Consider the following 20,870-nt stretch of genomic DNA (forward strand, 5'->3'; position numbering starts at 1 on the left):
CGTGCATTGTTACTTCCCGAGCTCCTGATTGCACACGTGTCGTTCCAGCAGTGGTTACGGACTAATTTTACATAACAGAAAATGTTCTAGGACGTGAGCTTGCATTTGCCAGTAATCTGTTTGGAACAGATACATTGGCAGATCGCAGCCGTCAATGAAACGTTTGCACCCGCCACGGTGATCTAGTGGTTATGGTGCTCGACTGCTGACCCGCAGGATCCAATCCCGGCCGCACTTTTGATGGAGGCGAAAATGCTTGAGGCCCGTGTGCTTAAATTTAGGTGCACATTAAAGAACCCCAGGTGGTCGAAATTTCCGGAGCCCTCGACTACGGAGTCTCTCAATCATATCGTGGTTTTGGGACGTTAAGCCCCAACAATTATAATTATATTATGAAACGCTTGCTTGATTGGAACCTATGCCGTTTTCAGGCCTGGAAAGCTTTGCTAGTTTTCGTGTGTATCAGTCCAATTGTGCGACAAAGTTTTCTAACGCGATTTTTGTTGTCAATATTTGCGATGAAAACCGCATAGATTAATTTGTCTCCCTGACCACAAATTGTGCTTCTCAATCTCTCGTGAGGAGGGTGACAAGGATTGACGCACATTTGCATTCAATGCCGCACTTTGAAGAAAATGAAGCCGTGCAAAAGCTGGTGAGAAATAACAATTTTTGCCTTCACTCAGCACTGGGGTAGTGTAGAGCTCAAAAGACATCTTTGACATGCCTTGCTTGAAGACTACGACAATGAAGTGCGTTGGTGCTGTGGCACGAGCGTTATTCTTGTGTCGAACGCTAGCAGGTTGTGACTGGTGCTGAGGCCACTGTTCCTTGTTGTTATCATTTCTGCCTCTTTTTCAGGCAGGCCTTTTCAATGTGTCCAGCATCTCTTGCAGAAGAATTTATGCCTGGGCAAGTTGAAAGTGGTTATGCATGTTCGAAACGGGCGGCGCAAAGACAAGGACAAAGGAAAGACCACAGAGCTCTTGCAGTAGTTGCAGCAAGCTGTCTGAAACTTGCAAGTGTCCGGACTATACTGCGTGTCACAACGCCAACAGCGCTGTTTCTGCTTTTGGGCAGAGGCACTCGAGTGACGCTTATTTTCTGTCTTGCAGATACTTGTGCAGGCTTTGTGAATCTGTTTGAATTCCGTTTTCACGTTTTTCTGATTTTCAACAGCGCCTTCAGCTCGCAGTGCCAGGTCAAAGGCTTTCTTGAATGTCGAGTCCTTTTCTGTGAACAGCCCTGCTGGACCTGCTCGTTCCAAAGACTGCAAACGAAACGATCACACAGCATTACATCAAGAGGCAGCATTGTCGAATTCGCTTAGTGTCTACGCTTGTTCCAAAATTGCAATCTGCTGCTAGCTTCTTCAGCCCTGTGATGTAATCACCGATTGTTTCCTCATGCCGTAGGTCACGACGTTGGAAGTGTGCCCTGCAGAAGACTTCGGGCGGCTGTGGATCGAAGTGAGCCTCGAGTATCTCGGCTATGTACTTGTAGCTCACTTGGCTGGGCTGCTTGGCTTGATTGAGGGCACAGACGACGTCGTAAGTCTGTTCCCTTCATAATGTTAGCAGATGAGCACGTTTCTTCCAAGTGCCCGTAATTTTGTTAGCCTCCAAGACGAACTGTAGCCTCCCATACCAGGATCTCCAGGAGCCGCAGCTGAACTCGGGTAGCCAACCAAAGTCGGGTGTCGCCATGTCGTTCCGTTCCCTGACATCTGGGAAGTGCCGGTGAGTCCAGAGCCTTCCTCGTCGCCAACTGTTATGTCTGTACAGCCTCTTGTGGCTGCCACGATTCGTCACAGACCATCAACCACGGCTCGGCATTCTGAGTCCAGGGAAGCCACCGGCTCAAGTCCTCTCACAACGGATGACCAGATGATGCATCAAGTTGTCGGCCTATGACTACATCGTCTATAGGCATGCAAGAACCACGGCCGCTCGATCTTCCCCCTTTGGTGCGGCCTGCCGATTCGTTTCCGGAACAAAAGAGCGCGCGTGAAAGGAGAAGTTGACTCACTGGCCACGACGGGAGGTGATGGCGCTGCATATCGGTGAGGTAATCGCCCTTGCACCTGCTTGCACGTGCTGCCGTCGTGCAGTCAGCATGCGATGCCATTTTGTTCTTCTGGACTGCTGTTATGTTTAAAAGTTAGTTAGTTAATTCGGTTTTTATGGCGCAAAAGCAGCTGAGGCTATGTTGCGCCAGTCACGAGGTATTAAATAATGGGCAGTGACATGATGCAGTTTTAGAGCTTACTTAAAAAGTCACCTTCCTTAAGAAAGTTCAGCACGTCTGACAACGGTACTAAAGGCTGATCTCCTAGAAGCAGAGCAGGATGTAGAGGTATGTGTTGTTTGTATAATTTGCTGAAATATTTCTGTCTCTGCGTTTCAACGTCGGGGCATGAAATTAGGATGTGTATGAGTGTTAGCGGTTGTTGGCATTTTTCACATGTTGGTTGTTGTTCTTTTGTGAGTAGAAAGTTGTGTGTCTGCATAAAATGACCTCAACAAAGCGTTCTTGGTGACGACAGGTCTTCCATTCTCCAAGTACAGGCTTAACTAGATGGAGCTTGTTATTTGTGCACGTGTCCCACTGTTGCTGCCATTTTCCTAACAGTGCTCGACGAATTGTTCTTTGGCTGTCTTTCAGCGGGATTTTTATTTTTGTGAGTGCTTTGTGTGCTGCCAAGGAGGCGTATTCATCTGCTTTTTCGTTGCCCGGTATCCCAACATGGCTTGGCACCCAGCAGAAACGGATGGAAATTTCTTTGCTATTTAGGAACACCATGTTTAGGATGTCGCCAAGTAATGGCTCACACTTGGAGGGCTTTCAGTGCACTTAACGAGTCGGTGTATATGATTCCTTTCTTGTGTTTACCAGCGATTATTTTCCCGACTGCTTCATACAAGCCGTAAACTTCAGCTGTAAAAATGGAAATACACTGAGGTACTCTCACACTTAGGTCACTTTCCCCAGTCACAATCCCAATACCCACATGGTTTTTTGTTTTCGAGCCATCTGTGTAATATTCGGCGTAATCCCTATATTTATCCTGAAGTGCACGAAATTCTTGGATGAGGTGTTCTGATGGGGTGTCTCTTTTCTTTAGATGGCTTAATGACAAATCGCAGAGCTGCGCGAAATCGGCCCATGGCGGGAGTCTTGGTGGTTTTTTTGCGACATTTAGTGCCTCTTCAGGGATGGCATACCTGTGACAACACTCTTCGAAACGTAAGATAAGTGGCCTGATTGAGTTTGGTTTGTTTAGGTAGTGTAAGCGTGACTTACACTTTGTGGCAATGTCGTAGCGGGTGTGTTGAGGGGATGACCTTATTCTCAAAACATAGGACATGGCTAGCAATGCTCGTCGATCACACAAAGGAGGCTCGTTGCAGTCTACGTACAGACTTTGCACGGGCAATGTTCTGTAAGTGCCATTAGATAAACGCAGCCCAAGATTATGTCTAGACGACTTATGTATGAATCTCGTGCTGAGCCATAGACAACGCAACCGTAATCTAAAATGCTGCGCACAACAGAACGGTAAATACGCAGCAGACATAGACGATCGGAGCCCCAGTGCTTATGGGATAATACTTTGAGGAGGTTGAGTGCTTTGTTTGCCTTGGCTTTCAGTGTGTTTATGTGTGCTAGAAAGCTAAGTTTTCGGTCAAATGTAATTCCTAGAAATTTATATTCTTGTTTTACCTGCATTTCGATGTTGTTTAGTGGGTCAGGGAATACTCCCCTTTTTTGTGTAAAGAGGACAGCGGTAGTTTTTTGTGTCGGCCCATTTTTGTGTCGGCCCATTTTGGTCGGCCCATTTCGTAAGCTTATTGATTGTAATTTGAAGTTGTCTCTCACAGGATGAAAGACTGGAGGCACGACAGGCGATTTGAAGATCGTCGACGTATACGGAGTGCATTACTGTGGGTGGTATGGCCTTGTTGATTGAGTTCATTTTCACTATGAAAAGAGTGGTGCTGAGGATACAACCTTGCGGTACACCATTTTCCTGGGTGAATGTTCGTGATAACACTGTGCCCAAACGTACTTGGAATGTTCGATTTGTTAAGAAATCGGCCACGCAATTAAGCATTTTCCCACGAATTCCCAGGCTTGCGAGATCAAGTAAGATTCTGTGTCTCCACGTTGTATCATAAGCCTTTTCTAAATCGAAAAAAACCGCCATACAGTGCTGCTTATACAGAGATGCTTCTCGTATGTGATGTTCTAGTCGGACAAGGTGGTCAGTGGTCGAGCAATCCTTCCTGTACCCACACTGATGCATGTCTATTAAGTTTCTGGAGTAGAGTATGAATGTCAGTCTGATACTTATGATGCTTTCATATGTTTTTGCCAGGCAGCTTGTTAGGGCAATCGGTCTGTAACTGCTGGGTGATGTGGGGGATTTTCCGGATTTTAGAAAAGGCACGACTATTGCATTTTTCCACTGTTCTGGCATTATTCCCGATTCCCATATTCTATTTAAGAATTTCAGAAGGGCCTCTGTCGATGCCAGAGATAGGTGTGCCAACATTGCATAGTGAATATGATCAGGGCCTACTGCCGTTTGTTTACCATTAAGGAGGACACTGTTTAATTCCTGTGCTGTTATTGGGCAATTATAAGCTTCGTTTGAGTTATCTGTAATTGGCAGTCTCTGTTTCTCCGCAGTCTGTTTGTATTTCAGAAACGTGTCGGAATAATTCGCAGAGCTAGAAACGTTGTAAAAGTGTACACCTAGAATGTCTGCTTGTTCTTGTAATGTTGTTTGTGTGTCTGGGCTCGTAAGTATGGGTATAGTGTACGGTGAGTAGTCTCCCCTGAACTTTCTTACCTTGTCCCACAATATTTTGCATGTGACTGAGCCCAGATATGTAGTTTTGCCAGGATGATTTCTCTGCTTGCCTACAGATGTATCGTGCCTTGGCTTTGGCCTGTTTAAAACTTACGAGGTTTGTGTTAGTAGGGTACCTTCTCAGGACACCCCAGGCCCTATTCTGAAGTTTCTTTGCATCGGTACATTCCGGAGTCCACCAGGTCTTTAACTTCTTTCGCACTTTATTTGACGATTGGGGTATGGATTTTTCTGCGGCTGCAACAAGAATTGCGGTGAACTTTTCATTTATCTCATGGATATTAAGGTTTGATGAGAAGGCCTGTTCCAGATTCGCATTTTCTTTGAACCGAGGCCAGTCTGCATGTCGTACTAGCCAGCGACGTGGTTTAGTGGGAATGGTGGGCAGTTTTGATGTTAGGTTGATGATCGCAGGTAAATGATCGCTTCCATAAGAGGTGTCAGGAACTTCCCAGTTAAAATCGGTAAAAAGAGACAGTGAGCACAACGCTAAATCCAGGCAACTGAATTTTCGGGAGCTGGGTGAACAATAGGTTGGAGAGCTTGTGTTTAAAAGACAAATGTTGTTTGATAGAATAAAATCTTCAATGACTTGCCCCTCTTGTCTGTTTTTTCGCTGCCCCATAGAGTACAATGAGCATTAAAATCTCCGACTAAAACGAAAGGTTTTGGCAGTTGTGCTGTGAGGCCGTGCAGTTCGAGGCCAGTGATATGTTGATGAGGAGGAACATACAGTGAACAGATGGAGATGGTTTTATGCGCTAAAACAGTGACAGCCACAGCCTCCAGAGAGGTGTTTAATTTAATGTATCGGGTAGGGGTGCCGCCTTGTACAACTATGGCGACTCCTCCCGATGGGCGGCTAGAGTGTTCGCGGTCTTTACGGACAACAGTAAATCCTTTAAGGAAGTGGGTGTTTTTTGCACCTAGATTTGTTTCTTGTAGACATATAGCGACTGGTGAAAACTTGTTGGTGATGTCCTTGATGTCACCCAAATTGTGTATCAGCCCTCTACAGTTCCAGTGCACAATAAAAACCATGATAGAATAAAATTAACCAAATATACATGTATAGATTAGTCGTTTGATTAAAGGAATGATGGGTGACATTATATACAAATTCAACAGGTGGTGTTGCCCTAAGTTACAGAGCCCTTTCCGGGCCCTGTAATGCGGGCTTTCTCTTTTTTTGCACGCTCCAAAGAGCTCTGAGACGCCGGGGGAGTGTTAGTGGTATCCATCACCTCTTCCGAGGTGGTGGATAGTGCCCGCTCAGCAGGCACGTTCGTGGCAGCTTCGGGCCTAACTGCACTCGCATTGGCCTTGGGTCCGGCAGGCTCGGGAGTCTGCTGCTGGCCCTCTTTGGGAGGTGGCGGAGCAGCACCTCCAGCCGGGGGCGCTGATGGCGCGACCGCAGTCACACTCCGTGCGACTTTTGCGGGCGCCGGCGGCGCGTCACATCGGCGAAGGAAGGACTTGACTGATTATGGAGTGAAAACCGTTTACGTGCCTCTTGGAAGGACAGATTGAATTTGACTTTGAGCTCTAGGATTTGTTTTTCTTTTTTCCACGAGGGACACGATCGCGAGTAGGCAGGATGGTCTCCTTCACAGTTTGCACAACGGGATGCTGAAGTGCAAGTTTCCGCTGAGTGCTCGTTGGAAGAACATTTTGCGCAAGTAGCACGTCCTCTGCAGCTTTGTGATCCACGTCCAAAGCGCTGGCATTTGAAACATCGACGGGGATTTGGTACGTAGGGCCTGACACGGAGCTTACAGTAACCGGTTTCGATGGATTCAGGTAGTTCGCTTGTTCCGAAGGTGATAATTACGTGTTTCATTGGGATTTCTTTATCGTCTCGTCGTATTACTATTCTTTGGACCTTGACTACGTTCTGGTCTTGCCAGCCTTCCAATAATTCACTTTCAGAGAGTTCGAGAAGGTCATCATCAGAGATGACCCCGCGCACTGTATTCATGGACCTGTGTGGGCCTACTGAAACTGGGACGTCCCCAAATGCTACTAGCTTGGATAAGTTGTCATATTGAAGCTTATCGCGAACTTCCAGAAGGAGGTCGCCGCTTCCCATCTTAGTTACATTATAGCCTGGGCCTATTGCTTCCGTCAGAGTTTTCGACCCTAGAAAGGGTGAGACTGCTCGGACTGTCTTGTTTTCTTTCTGGCTATGCACAACATGGTACTTGGGGAAGGACTGCTTTGGTTTGGAGAGTGTGAAAGATTCTTCGGTGCGCCACCTTTTCAGGCGGCGATCAGGTAGTGCGGGAAAAAAGTTGGCCATACGGATAGTGCAAAGTTGGGCGGCGATGGTGGCCACCCACCACCGAGCCCAACAAGGGGACGCTACAAGGTAGAAACTTGAAGTCGCCAGCCATGCATCGCCACTATAACCATATATAACCACCCAAGGTTGGGTAACTACACAAGGTTAACGCTTGCCGCCAGGAAGATCGGAAGTAAGCAGAAGGGAGGAGTAGACAGGAAAAGGCGACTGCCGATTTCCCCTGGGTGGGTCAGCCCAGGGGTGCCGTCTACGTGAAGCCGGGGCCAAAGGGGTGCGTTGCGTCTGCCGGGGGGCCTTAAAGGTCCAATCACCCGGCGTCGGCTCAACCTCCAGGATTCCCTTTTCCCCGGACACGGCAAAGTCACGCACGGCTAGGCGTGGGAGGGCGTTGAAACCCCCCCGTTAGCTCGGGTCCGTGGTGTCGCTACACACCAAACGCCTGCTTCCACAGACGCCCCTGCGGGGATGTTTAAAAGTCCGAGCTCTCTATCAAAAAGCTACCGAGTCCATTCTTGGCGAACTGGGCTGGTAAAAATCTTAGCAGCTCGCTGGAAAACATATTAAGTCCTTCGCTTGTGAAATCTTGCAACATTTGAGAATAAATCATGCGTATCTGAGACTATTTACGAAGAATCATTACTGATAATTGTCCGATTCATATTATACCGAGATGTACCGTAATATATCCCCAGCAAGCGCCCCCCTCCCTTTTTCGGGAGATCTGAAATAAGCGCCAACGAACGAGCAAGCGCCCCCCCTCTGCCCCACCTCCCCTGCGGCCAAATTTTTTTTTTCAAGACGAGCATCGCTTGAGTGAAAATAACCCTAAAAATGAGTACACTGAATGCGTATCTAATGTTGCTTATGAAATTTCGTTGTCATGTGGCCGGTCGTATATTGGTCATCATTCACCGGGTGTGCAGGGGCGTAGCCAGAAATTTTTTCGGGGTGGGGGGGTGTTCAACCATACTTTATGTATGTTCGTGCGTGCGTTTGTATGTGTGCGTGCCTATATACGCAAGCAAAACTGAAAAATTTTGGGGGGGGGGGGGGGTTGAACCCCCCAACCCCCCCCCCTTTGGCTACGCCCCTGCGGGGGTGGCACATTAATGCCCTATATGGTTTGGAGAATGGTGCGCTGCACGCCAAGCTCTCCGGTGCATTTCATTAGAAATGTGAATGGCCATTTTTTATTTTTAGCGGCTCTCCCACCGCCATCTTGAATTTCGGTCCAGGACCGAGCAAGCGCCCCCTCCCAAATCTGGTCGGATTATCCTTCACCGTAGGGGGGGCACTTGCTCGGCATTTTACGGTATGTCACGGAAATAAGTACGTCACGACGCATAAATAAATGCGCTCAGTACCTTTATAAATAAAATACACATTAAACCTCATTTATTTAGATGAAACTGAAGTCTGAGTCAGTGCGTTTTAGTAATCCACAATAACATTAATTATACAATGTTGAGTTGCCGTACGAGCGAGAGCAAGACGAGGGTCATGTGGTTCCTTGTTGCCTCAGTCGGGCCGCTAGAACTTGCCGCGTGCACGTTAACTGAAACTGAGAAAAGCGCAGTTTTTCGCTACTGACAATCATCGGCCCTGCTCCAACGATTTTTGCCAGTGTGCTCGTCACCAAAATACCTCAAATCTATACTGCGGCTAAAATTCGTATCGTCGGTATTCAGGAGTAAATTTGAATTTGGCTCTTATAGACTGGCACATTTCATTTGGGCTTGAATTAACTCGTAAATGAAGTCGCTGCGAATGAACGATATAGCAATATTTTGCGACAAAATTAACACCATCCTTGTGCTTCCGTCGGTGCCGTCCTTTGTTGCATAGGCGTAATGGTGATGACTAGACTTGTAGAGCGAGTGGTCCTTCCAGCGTTTTCTTGTTCTTGGTATCTATTGAATGCCTTCAAAAATGCTTGAGCTCGTTTGATGGCCCGCCATTTCGGATCACTTCATCTTCAAGGAATAGATCAGTGCCCAATATACTTTTGGCATTGCTCGCCATTTGTCATGGGTTGTTATCTGTGGTTTTTGTCGCATATATTTTCTTATTCTGCACAATAAACTCAGTTGGAAGTTAGCGCTCGTGAGTCTTCTTGTCCTAGTCCTCAGTTCGCGCTGTAGCAATCATCATGACATACCAACTAGGCCAAGCCGTCACCCTTCTCAACCAATACCTCTATTTCAGTTGTCTTCTATTTCAAGTGTACCATCTTGAAGTGAAGGAATGAAAGAAGTACATGATACCGTAGCGCAAAACGCGAACAGGCAAAAAGAGGTAGGAAAGTCGGCCTCTTACTCATTACATTCGACTTTTGCCCAACAACATTGTCTTTGAGTAAGAGTGAACTCGCCCAAGAAAACTAACTGTGGAACAAACACACGATAGCAAAGAAACTAGAACACAAATGAAACAGGTTGGATGCTGCCATGTTGATTGTTTTGGTCACGATTGTTGACGCAGCGCTGGCTTAATGGATCTGGCTGAGTTTTATTCAAACAGGTGCAGCATTTCGCTAATTTTTTATTCGAAACTGCCTTTTTGAGTTAACGTTACGATCAGGAATTGCCCCATTTTGATTACAGTTGCTTTAAAACTGAAAGATACTTAGACTCGCTTTACGCTCCTGCGAAATTTAGCCCAGTTTTGGTTTCTGTAGTAGGCTTTTTTAGAAAAAAAATACAAAAGATGCTATACATATTCACACAAAATATTATGCCTTAAAAGTCTATGTCGCAATAAAAAGAAAAAAGAAGACGAAGACAAGCGTTACACATAACAGCTTATTAGCAGGAAAGGGTTCCTCATGTCCTTTTGTCACGCATGAGCATACAGGAATAAAGCAACACGTGTACATTGGCATTCCTTATGACTCACCCAGTCGTCACAGTGCGCCCCCCCCCCATCCCCTTCTCCCTTCTGGTGGAGAGGGCACGAAGCATATACACACGATAGCTAACGAAATCAGTTCCAGCCTTGAAGAAGACAAGTCCACTTGTCGAAACATCGGCTCGAGCAACCACCCCGTTTACGGATCTCTTCATCACGTGTACATCATAGGTGGTTGCGCATTAATCCAAATTAGGAGTCCAGCAAAGCGGGCCGAATTATAAGTGAGCCGTCTATCGCTTTGCTGGACCCCAAGTTTGAATATATGCGCAAACACCTCTGATGTATACGTGTTATTTTATTCCTGTATGCGCATGCGTGACGAAAGGATATATATGAGGAATTCTTCCCTGCTAATAAACAGTAGCGAGTAACGCGTGTCTTCATCTTCTATCCTGCGTTCGTCGTTTTATTCCTTGCGATATGTCTCAGCCAGTAATCTGCCTCTATTCCAGCTGAAGTGAGCGCTGCCTGTTCATGAGAGAGTCTCAAGTGAAGATATGACAAAATATGAGCAGAACCACATGAAACTGCCCGTGCAGATAGCTCACTGTGGCTGAAGGAAGCTTTGGGAGAAACCCCCGCTTCGCAGATAGGGAGCGCCATAGCCGACGCAGCGGGCTGAAAGGGAACTACCGCTTTCACAGGCGGAGAACAGCATTCGGCGGGCTGCACCAAAGGGGGTAGATCGAGCGGCCATGCAAGAACCATCAAAACGTGGACGTGTTGAGCCGATTGCCACTACCAGAACATCTCGATGAACCCGGCCACCAGGTGACGTACTATTTTTTGAAGCTTTGACAAGACCTCCGTTTACTGCTACAGAGATAGCACGTCTGACACAACAAGACAGCATCCTGCAGAGGTTGTACAAGGCAGTGCAGGATGGCACAGTGGAGAAACTCACTGGAGATGGGTTTGCTCCTTACCGACGATGAGCGACCACACTAGCATTTCAGTGCGAGTGCCTCACACTTGGATCACGGGTGATCATGCCGAGCTCAGCACGCTGCTCACCGAGGCATGGTAGCCATGAAAAGTGCGCTATGTATGGTGGCCCTTAATCAACAAGGTGATCGAGGAAATGGTGCGACAGTGCTGCGAGTGCCATTCAACGCAGAAGAGCCCACCTCCTGTTCCCTCCTGGGACCGTCCCATGACACCATGGCACACAGTGCACGTTGACTTCGCGGGGCCACTACTCAGGCGCACCTACTTGGTTGTTGTGGATACACACACGAAGTGGGTACAAGTCCGGCACGTTACGCAAGCAACATCCGCGGTTGTCAATGTGCTATGAAGCATCTTTGCGACGTTTGGCATTCTCCGAAAGGTCGTCTCCTACAACTGAAAAGTCTTTACCTCCAACGAGATAAGACAGTTCTATTCGGCAAATGGCACACAGGCTACAACATCACCAGCGTACCACCCTGCAACAAACGGCCAGGCAGAACGCTATGTGGCAGAGCTGAAAAGAGCACTCCTGAGGGATACAAACAGGTCCGTACTGTGCCGACTTGCAAGATTCCTGTATCGGCAGCACACAACCATTCCCACTGCTACAGGAATGTCACCTGCGAGAGCAATGTTTGGACGAGAGCTTCTATATCCCTCTCGATCTTCTCAAGCGGGAGACTGAGATACAAATCCCCGAGCCAGGAGACATTGACAAAATCACGTCACTTCGCAGTAGGGGAGAAAGTGCTCATCCGGCAGAAAAAGCCAGGTTAGACTGAAGGCGAAATAGAGTGCCGAATCGGACCACGGTCCCGGCTGGTAAAAAGCAACCAAGAAAAGGTTTGGCGTCACTTCAAGCACATGAGGAAAACGAGCCAGACCGGACACACAATCAAATCACTGACAGATTGAAGCGTAGCAGATGATCTCTCGAACACAACATCAGAAGAGAGGCCGTCGAGTTCTGATGATCAATGGCCTGACTCGCTCAACATGCAAGACTCCCTCGCAACCGTCGACCTCGGCATCGCAAGCAGGAAGCACTCGGCAACTGCGACCACCAGAGGTCAGGCGGCCTCTAGAACGCTATGGAGACTTCGTCTAAGAGGGGAAGAATTGACATGTCTCGTTGAAGACAACGACAACAAAGTGCACGCGCAAATGCATTGGCACGAGTGTGATTCTTGCGTCGAACGCTTAGCGGGTTGTAGCTCCAACGCCTAAGCTGCGCTTGTTAATGTATTCATGTTTCTTTGTGTAAAATAAATCCTTGGCAGCTACAAGCGGCTGTACAGACGTAACAATCTTAAAGGAGTATTGACACAGAAACCTTGGATCTTTCTTTTTTGTAGTTGTCGTGACAAAAAGTAGCTAATGGCCCCGTTTATCATGGCTGAAACCCCCCCCCTTGCCCACGACGGCTCTCGAGGTCGTTTCAGTGGCGTTCAAACTGTACGTGGTTGCGACTTCCGATTCGTAAAGTAGGCTTGGCCGTGGCTGTGCAAAACACGAGAAATGGCATTAGGCCTGAGGCGTGGCTTGTCTTTCGGCAACGATACGCCATGACCATTTATCGTGAAATCGTCCACATAGACTATGTCCTATGAATCAAAGTGCCTCACACACACACACATGCTTCGAATAGATGCTGAAGTTGTCCGTTTCGTGCCGCGTTCTGGCTCATTCCAGTTCTTGAACTGCCCATGAACACTTGGCATGCAAATAGCAATACCTTTTCAGTAGTGCGCTCGGAGCCGAAATGGCACCTCGGTACTCAGCACCTAAACGGCATCATCAGGCAAGCGTGCCGCTTCAACTGTACAATACCTTGGTCCTTATCCAAAAAGCAATCACAGATACAAAGTACACGTGCCAACTTTCAGCTTGCGCCGGCCGCATCTGTGATCTCTGCGGAATGAACCCGGAGAAGGGTGGCCTCTAAGCAATGGTCTCGCTGCGGCACGGCACCTTCCCATGCCATATCAAGCTCCCCATAGCGTGATGATGAAGTTTCGTGACCTGAAAAAGTATTCGACTATGGTACCGGTAAAGATGCAGCTGTTATATATCTTCCTCTTGAGTGATAGTGGTAAGCTACAATTCATGGTTTGAGAATGCTTGCCAAATGTGCTCCATCCCATCCTTATTCTTCTACTTCAGTCTCCTGGTTCGGCTCCGCATTGACTACCTGTCCTAAGGCTTTACAAATTCCAGTGCCTCGCTACCTATTCAAAGCGCTGTTCTCTTCGGAGACTGTTGCACATTAATTGTTTTCTGCGTTTTCATTTTCAGACCTACCGTTCTGCTTTCCTCGGCATCATTTTTTTCTAGTTTCCGTATAAAAAATTGCATTGTTGGCAAGTTTTGCAGCGAAAGCTGTTGTGAGAACACAATGGCTGATTTTGATGGCGTAGTTGTCTGCCGATGCCCGTAACCACTATTGGGCACAATGAGAACAAAATGTCCAGGATCAAGCAGGATTCGAAACCAGGCCCTCTGCGTGGCAGTCGTCGATTCTGTTACAGAGTCACGCCAGTGCTTGTAACTCTGTCACAAAAATACCCTATGCACGCTTCATGCCTGGCGAAGAACCACGTTGGTCAGATGTAATATAGCATTGTAGAAGAGTAAAATAACCAGGTGTCACACAATGCGAATGGCCTAACGAGTGGGTGGTTTAAAGCTTCTCACCTAATACGAATGGCTACTTTGCTTCTTCCCAGAACGATGAGCCCTACTCCCCAAAAGTGATGATGATTTATGGGGTACTTTGGAACGTAGTAGTTGCCCCAGGAGACCTCTAGAAAGGCTGCTCCTTCAGCTGTCGCTGTGCTGCGTGTGGCCTGGCATTTTTGTCGGGTAACGACAATGAAGGCGACATTTGGCAGGAAGTGTGATATTCAGCTAGACTGACGCCCTTCAAAGGGCAAAAAATCCTCGTGGCATACTCACTGCAGCAGCTGGTCGATGGGACGCTTGACTGTGACCCTGTTGCATGCAAATAGGAGGACAGCTATGACTGGACTGTCCACATGGCCATGGCTCTCATTCTGTGCCTGCACGAGCTCTGGACAAAGATAAAACGCTTTCTGGCTGCTTCGTGGCGACACAGTAAGGATGAAACCAAGTGTTCACACTCCATACCAAGATCTGAGCGAATGAATTGAGACTTACTTTCTCTTAGCTCTCGCAAGCTGCCAAGGAGCTTTGCGTTTGCACGGCCTTGTTCGGCGAGCTCCTGTTCTAATAAATCCAACTGAGCCTGAACTTTCCCTGGGCGGAAAACCTGCGGAAACGGAGTCAATATGGCCTCGGGAGAAAAATGCTCGAGGCAACTTACCTTCCCTGTCAATGGTCGCTGAAGGAACAGAAGGTACGTTACGCCAGCCCATGTTAAAAATGCAAGTGAAACAAATAAAAAGAAGTTTCTTTTACGCATTGCAACATAGCAATTTTCTCCCGGTCATAGCTGCAAGAGAATGAAGACGCTGTTCTCTGGTGCGACGTGGAACGAAGCACGAGATGTGTTCACTACGTGGACACGGCGCACTCACCTATACTCGTGAGCAGCCGACAGCCTGGCCACGTAAAGAAGGCCTCGAAGCCGGCCAACACTAGCTGCTTTGTCGCATACACACTGGCTTCGTCAGATTATCCAAAACAAGGCGCATTCAACGAGAAAAATCCCAACATCAACGCGACAACACGACCATGATGACGCCCCCTATCTCCCGCTAATGGGAGCCCACCAGGGAAAAGCTAGCGCGCTAGCGCCACCGTTGGCGTGACGCGTAAGGCCACAGCAGCTGCGTCGTCTGCTTCGGGAAGCGATGTGTTGAATTTTCTGTGAGCTTGACGACACTTGAAAGCACCACGATAAGCGGTAAGCCAGTCGTCGATGCCGCAATGCAGAACGACACAACGTAGCCCGGTGTCGAACTTGACTCGTATCCGCGGAGTGAGAAGCGGCGTGAAACTTGCAATTGCGAAACTCGCAATTCTGGTAAACAGCCACCAGCTACAAAACGCGTGTGCAGCCAGCATTTCTGCTTCGCCGTGGGGCTGCTATGTTCGGTGCATGACAGAGCTCCCTGAGCACGCTGCCCAGCCAATGACGCTTTTCTCCTGCAAATTGGCCCACCTCCATATTGCCAGAGAACATCTGACTGCACATGCAAATAATTGAGCTATAGCAAATGCGTATCTGTCACGCCGAAACCAGTTTATCGGCAACTACTTCAGGCACCCTACCCGAAGCGGCATAAATTTGGCACAGGACAACGAGCGCTTTCGGTTTCATTTTCGGCTGCCGGGACTCCCGTGTTGGTACACTGACATACCTGCGGGCTGCGGAAGCTCCCCGTCGGCGTTCCATATGTCACGGTGGAGTGCGCGGAAAAATTATTCCCTCCCGGTCATCCGGACCAAACAATTGTGGGACCCTCCCGATAGGTCCGCCTTGCTTCAATGCGCCCGCGCGGTCCCACATGCTTAGTTTATAATTTTAATAACATGTTTTTCTCTCTCTCTAGCTGCCAAGTCAGAGCTCTGACAAAGAGGCCAAGTACGCTGCCTGAGGGTGCTGGAGCATACGCACCACTTTTGCCAACGTTTATCGGAAGCCAACACAAATGAACATGTGGAACAACGGCTTGCTTGCCGTCTGTCTGTGCTCGCCTGCGGCGCTCAAGACCGGCGCGACGGTAGCGACGCCTGCACCCTGCACGCTGCTTGGCCGAGGGCTCGGCGTTGTGCAGCGCGGTGTTGGCGGTGTAGCCAGTGTGTAGCCACAGCAAGGCCGGGCATTGGCGCTACGTGAGCTTCGTGTCTGCGGTCATGGCAAGCGGTACGGTCATAGTTGTTCTGTGCGCACCGAAAACCTCGCCGAAAGAAATAAACGCCAATGATAGATATAGTTAAACAGCTGTCGTTTGATAGGCACTGGTAGGCACGACGAATCGTATTTCGTCGTTATCGAAGAGCTTGATTGGCGGCTTGTTTTCCCGGATTGATGCAGCGCAGAGTAGTGAACGCAATGGTACTTACAGAGAACCCGTACAGCGACTGCGTCAGGACTCTCGAGGTGGATGGCCAGAAGTACCGGTACTACAGTCTTCCTCACCTAGGGGATGCCCACTACGGTGAGTAGCACAGCTTGAAACAAGTCTACAAAACTTGGTGCGAGAACTTTTTAATATATATATATATATATTTTCATACATTTCCTTTTTACGCAGACCAGCTTGTTTGCAAGTTTGCCCTAGTCGATTCGTGGCACCATCCCATCTTTTGGCAGCCACAACATTTAGCTGTTCACTGCCAAGAGTTATTGATAACGTCACGACAACCGATTAACTTTTCGGCGTTCTTTATATCGAAAGAATTAGTTAAGGCTGTTTATTCCGACATGGCATTGGCGTAATCCATATTGCCTCGAGGCAACGTAAGCATTTTAATGTCAAATCGTTCGTATGGAATGCTTTAAACTGCGCGTCCAAAAGTAAATGCGTAATTCAACAAATGTTGTTGATGATAACCCTTATTATTGTAGCAATTCCAACCAATGGTGGCCACTTGACATAGACTGGAATAGAACACAAGAGGCACAGTGAAGTACAAGGTGTCTCCATCAGCGCAACGAAATTGGGAAGGCTAGCTTGGCAAACTCACAAGCACAGCAGCAATACTTTATTGCACAGCCAAACATTTGCATCAAAAAGGTTTTAAACAGCACGATGAAGACAAAGAAACACACACGTCCCGTCTTCATCACGTAGTTTAAAACCTTCTTGAAACAATGAACCGACTACATGCCTTGCTTCAGAAACATTTGTGACTGCCAAAAGCACTTGAACAGTTGACCTTATCTCACTTGATACGGTGAACTTAGGTGTGTTAAAGAATCTTGGGTAGGCAAAAATAACGAGTTAATCCACACTGGTGTGTCTCACAATGATACCATGGTTTTGGGAATGCAGTTGAAACTCAATTTAACAAAGACGCTCGAATTATTTTGTAAATTCGAGAAAGAGATTCTTGGTCCTTTGCAAATCAAACTGTAACGTATCCGGTGACACCCAAAAGCTACCAATACCTTAAATTTGCCACTGTGCATGTAAAAAATCGGCGAGGTGCAGCCCCTGACATGGAGCTTCCCATGCCCGGACCATATACAGGCGAGGTCACCAGAGCTTGATTTGGGCAAGTTGGTTCTTGCTGAATATCGCAGGAACGCTGTCCTGTCTCTCGTTTCCTTCCCTACAATGTTTAGACATTCACGTGACAAGCTGCCAAAAGACTGGGAGAACGAATACAGTGCAGAGCAGGAAAGATGCAGGGTGGCGATCAGTGCCATCCGTCACATTAAATAACGGAAGCAAGCATCGTGTGGGAGCATTTACAGGGACAACAAACCACCCTAGCGCCATGTGGTATTTAAAAGCACTACCGGTTATTGAGTCCATTGTTTCGTGCTTGGTGGCGTGAAGTGCAGCTTCGTGAAAATGTTACGGCGCACATTCGAAGAAAAATTTTTCTGTGTCAAAATCAGAAAAAAATCACTGCATTTTTTACTAATTTATTCCCGAAAAAGCTTCGTTAAATTGGGCTTAGTGCCATGGTAACTTTGTTCATTAGAGTTGATGACAGCATTGAACTCCAGCCGAGGAAGGCTGGAGATTGCAAAATTCGTAAAATCAGGTTTCATTATATTGCGCTTTAACTGTACCTGAAATTCTAAGTTCATCCTGCACATAAAAGGCACAATGAACCAAAAAAATGTTTCAGTCAAGCATGCACATACACCAGTGCACCGAAAAAACAAGAGGCTAGTTTGGCTAAAAGACAACAGACGCTGCAGAACAGGGTGACAGTGGTTGAGGGTAGAAATGCGGCCTATAGCACATGGTAAGAATATTTAGCTCCTAAGCAAGGACAAAAGAAAAGGAAAGACACGTGCACTAACTCTAGTTCATTGCACACAAAGCAAAAGTTTATACAGTGCAGGTCGCACTGCACAACAATGCCATGCTCAGAGATTTGTCTTTTTCTGTTTCATTTTGACAAGATATACATAACACTAAATAACTCACGAACTGCTGCACATTCAAGAAAGTCGATTGATTACCCGACACGGACGGAGTGCTAGCACCAATGGTGCCCAAATTTTGCAAATTTACAGCTTATAGTATTATCAGTATCATTAGTTGAGCTCTGTTAGTTGAAGATTGTGTTCTGAAAGAAAGGCTCACAACAGTGTAATGCCACCATTGCCTTTGTTTATAAGATTACAATGCCCTCTATCATTCATGCAGCTGCCTGACAAACTGCAGGAAAGAGGTACCTGGTAAACAAGAGCTTCTCTGCATTCCACAAGCTATGTTGTTTTAGTTGTCTTCTTCGGTGCTTGACTGCCTATTCTGCAAATCGACTTGAGTTTGCATGGAGCTAATGAAACTATTTGTACATAAGCACATGACACCCACCTTTTTGTGTTGTGTGAAATTTTGTGCAAGTACGGCACAGCAGCTCTTTCGAGTGACATCACTGGTGGAACAGCCAGCACTGGAGCGCTATTTCCTAATCAGGCCCTTTTGTTTGTGTGACTTTTGTGTGTCCTGTTGAGTTGTTCCAACAACAGTTATAAAAAAGTAGTTTTTTTCATCTCCATGCAAGCTCAAGTCGATCTGCAGGAGTCAAACACCAAAGAAGACAAGTGCTTGCGACAAATGACGTAGGATGCTGCTTGTTGAATGTAGAGAAGCTGTCGCTTATCAGATACCTCTTTCCTGCGGTAAGCAGTTTGTCAGGCAAATGGGCAGCTGCATAGGGTAAAGGGATACAGAACAAAATTATGAAAAATCTATGAAAACACTTAGATTCGACTCGGGCGACACGACTGTTCCTATAAACAGCGTTTATTTCACGTAATTTCGAGCAGTTGGCCGTATTTTTAGTGGATTGTAAGAGCGCGACGGCTGCGCGCCATTGCACTTGTCGATGGCCGTGCTGCGAATGCCCCAGCAAGAGGAGGGCAACTGGCACGCTCTCTCCTGCCCTGCCACTTCCCTTCCTCCCCCTCTCCTCTCAAGAACCGGGGGTGGCTGGTGTTGCGCTAAGCCTTGTCCCCTTTTCCCCACATGGGAGACAAAATAGCGCTTCTTTTTTTCTCAAAAACCACTACAATTACCGAGCGTGTTGCGAGCGCGCAAAGATGCGAGGTGCGAGTGACAGTGGTTCCACGAGCGGTGATTGCGACTCCGAGTTCGTCAGGCCTCCAAAACGGATGCGCCAAATAAAACCATATGCGTGTGACCCTTGTGCTTCGTCAATCGACAACGAGCCAGACGAGCCGCCATAGCCCAACATGGGTCGGCCACCGGGACCAGCAATTTAAACAGTGACTAATAGTCACTATCCTCAAAGTGTTTGGAGCACAAAAAGTCACGCTTTGAAGGCACCCGTGTTGGCTGAAATGGGCGCGCAGCGTGAATCCATATCCTTCGAAGCTTCGGCTCTGTCGGAAAGGTATGACAGGGCTTCTCTGTCTCGACACTTCGCACACCCTAGCATAGAACAGCGTTGAGGCATTTTTCGTTACGCCAGGTGTTTCACCGTTCATATTACATAGCAGCACACAACACAAACGGCGAATTCGTAGACGTGGGCGCAAGCTCCGCTTCAGAAAACAACTATACGGCCGAGAGTGCGGCAATGACGCCGTTAGCTGCCGGTTGAAAACACTCACGGAGAACACCTTCCCGACCTTCCTCCATCAGAACACGTTTTGAGAGAGACGCGTGGCAGCGGGTGGCGGCTTGCGATGTCGATTGGTAAGCGATTTTGCAGCGAGCACGGTTGGCGAGTCAGTATCCGGCGGGTTTCGCGTCACTTCCTCTCTAGTTCGCGGCGCGGCCGCTAGACGCACCAATTTGCGAAAAATGCATTAAATTCATTATTTTCTGCTAGTCTCTGGCCGAAATAGTTGTTTCAACAAATTTCAGCACCCAATCTTTCAATTGGGCCATTTATCTTGGCGGCGAAAATTTTGTTAAGTATCCCTTTAAAAGAGCATTGTAATCTTGTAAACAAAGGCAATGATGGGTGGCTGGCATTACGATGTAAAGCGTGTGGATGTGAGCCGTTCTTTCAAAACACAATTTTCAGCTAACAGAGCTGAACTAATGATACTGATATATACATAGGATACTGATATATACTAATACAGGTCCCGAACTGTTGCAAGTGAATTCATGGGTACAAGGGTGTGTCACACCGGCAGGCATTTGTTGTGCATATCCTTCTGCAAACCTCTCGGTAAGGCTACTTAAACAACCTATTGGTGCAGGAAAGCTTGCTTTAACTGTCATTATGGTTCGCAACATGGAGCGTTGGCAGGATTTGAGCAATCGAGTTATGTGCTGACAGGTTGCTTTCGCTCTATTGCTCCGAGGCGGTCTGGAGGAAAAGCGGCTCAAGTCGGCGATGTTTATCTTTGGTGCAGAGATATAATTTACTTTTACTGTTGGGTGTCTGGAAGGCCACAATGAGGCCCTGGAGCTTTCACCCGGAGCAAGGGCAGGGAGACCTTTTTTTATACATAGGAGGTTTTCAACCCTGTCATGTTGTTGATTGTATTGCTGGTTTTTCATGTTATATACTAGTGGTCACTTGAATGTCGTGTGCAAAAAAAGGAATGAAGTAGGCCTGGTGAATGAAAATAAACGTTTTTTGTTGTCAGTAGCGCCAGTGTGTGTGTCTTCCTCCCTTCGTCCTTGTCTTTTCGCGCCCACATCCAAGTACCATGACAGACCAACAAGCCCGCATCGC

General features: G+C 47.5%; 2 protein-coding genes across 4 annotated transcripts in view; one reads left to right on the forward strand and one right to left on the reverse strand.

Moving 5' to 3' along the window:
- Positions 1 to 14,848, reverse strand: part of LOC119394545 (alpha-1,3-mannosyl-glycoprotein 2-beta-N-acetylglucosaminyltransferase) — a 148,987-nt gene extending 134,139 nt beyond the window's left edge. The window contains exons 1-4 of the mRNA XM_037661868.2: positions 14,597 to 14,848; positions 14,383 to 14,511; positions 14,217 to 14,328; positions 13,995 to 14,109 (exon numbers count right to left, since the gene is read on the reverse strand). Coding sequence (XP_037517796.1) covers positions 13,995 to 14,109; positions 14,217 to 14,328; positions 14,383 to 14,481 — 326 coding nt within the window. The 5' untranslated portion in view covers positions 14,482 to 14,511; positions 14,597 to 14,848. The remainder of the gene's footprint in view (positions 1 to 13,994; positions 14,110 to 14,216; positions 14,329 to 14,382; positions 14,512 to 14,596) is intronic.
- Positions 14,849 to 15,762: 914 nt separating this feature from the next.
- LOC119394543 (cytoplasmic aconitate hydratase) overlaps positions 15,763 to 20,870 on the forward strand; it is a 486,597-nt gene continuing 481,489 nt past the window's right edge. Inside the window, exons 1-2 of one of the 3 annotated variants that reach the window (XM_037661865.2) lie at positions 15,763 to 15,888; positions 16,091 to 16,183. In XM_037661865.2, the coding sequence (XP_037517793.1) occupies positions 15,879 to 15,888; positions 16,091 to 16,183 (103 nt within the window). In that variant the 5' untranslated portion in view covers positions 15,763 to 15,878. Of the gene's footprint in view, positions 15,889 to 15,915; positions 16,184 to 20,870 lie in introns of those variants that run through there. The other 2 variants (XM_037661864.2, XM_037661866.2) reach the window with 2 other exon arrangements.

Source organism: Rhipicephalus sanguineus, chromosome 5 (genome assembly GCF_013339695.2).
Source record: "Rhipicephalus sanguineus isolate Rsan-2018 chromosome 5, BIME_Rsan_1.4, whole genome shotgun sequence".
In the NCBI taxonomy this organism is placed as follows: domain Eukaryota; kingdom Metazoa; phylum Arthropoda; class Arachnida; order Ixodida; family Ixodidae; genus Rhipicephalus; species Rhipicephalus sanguineus.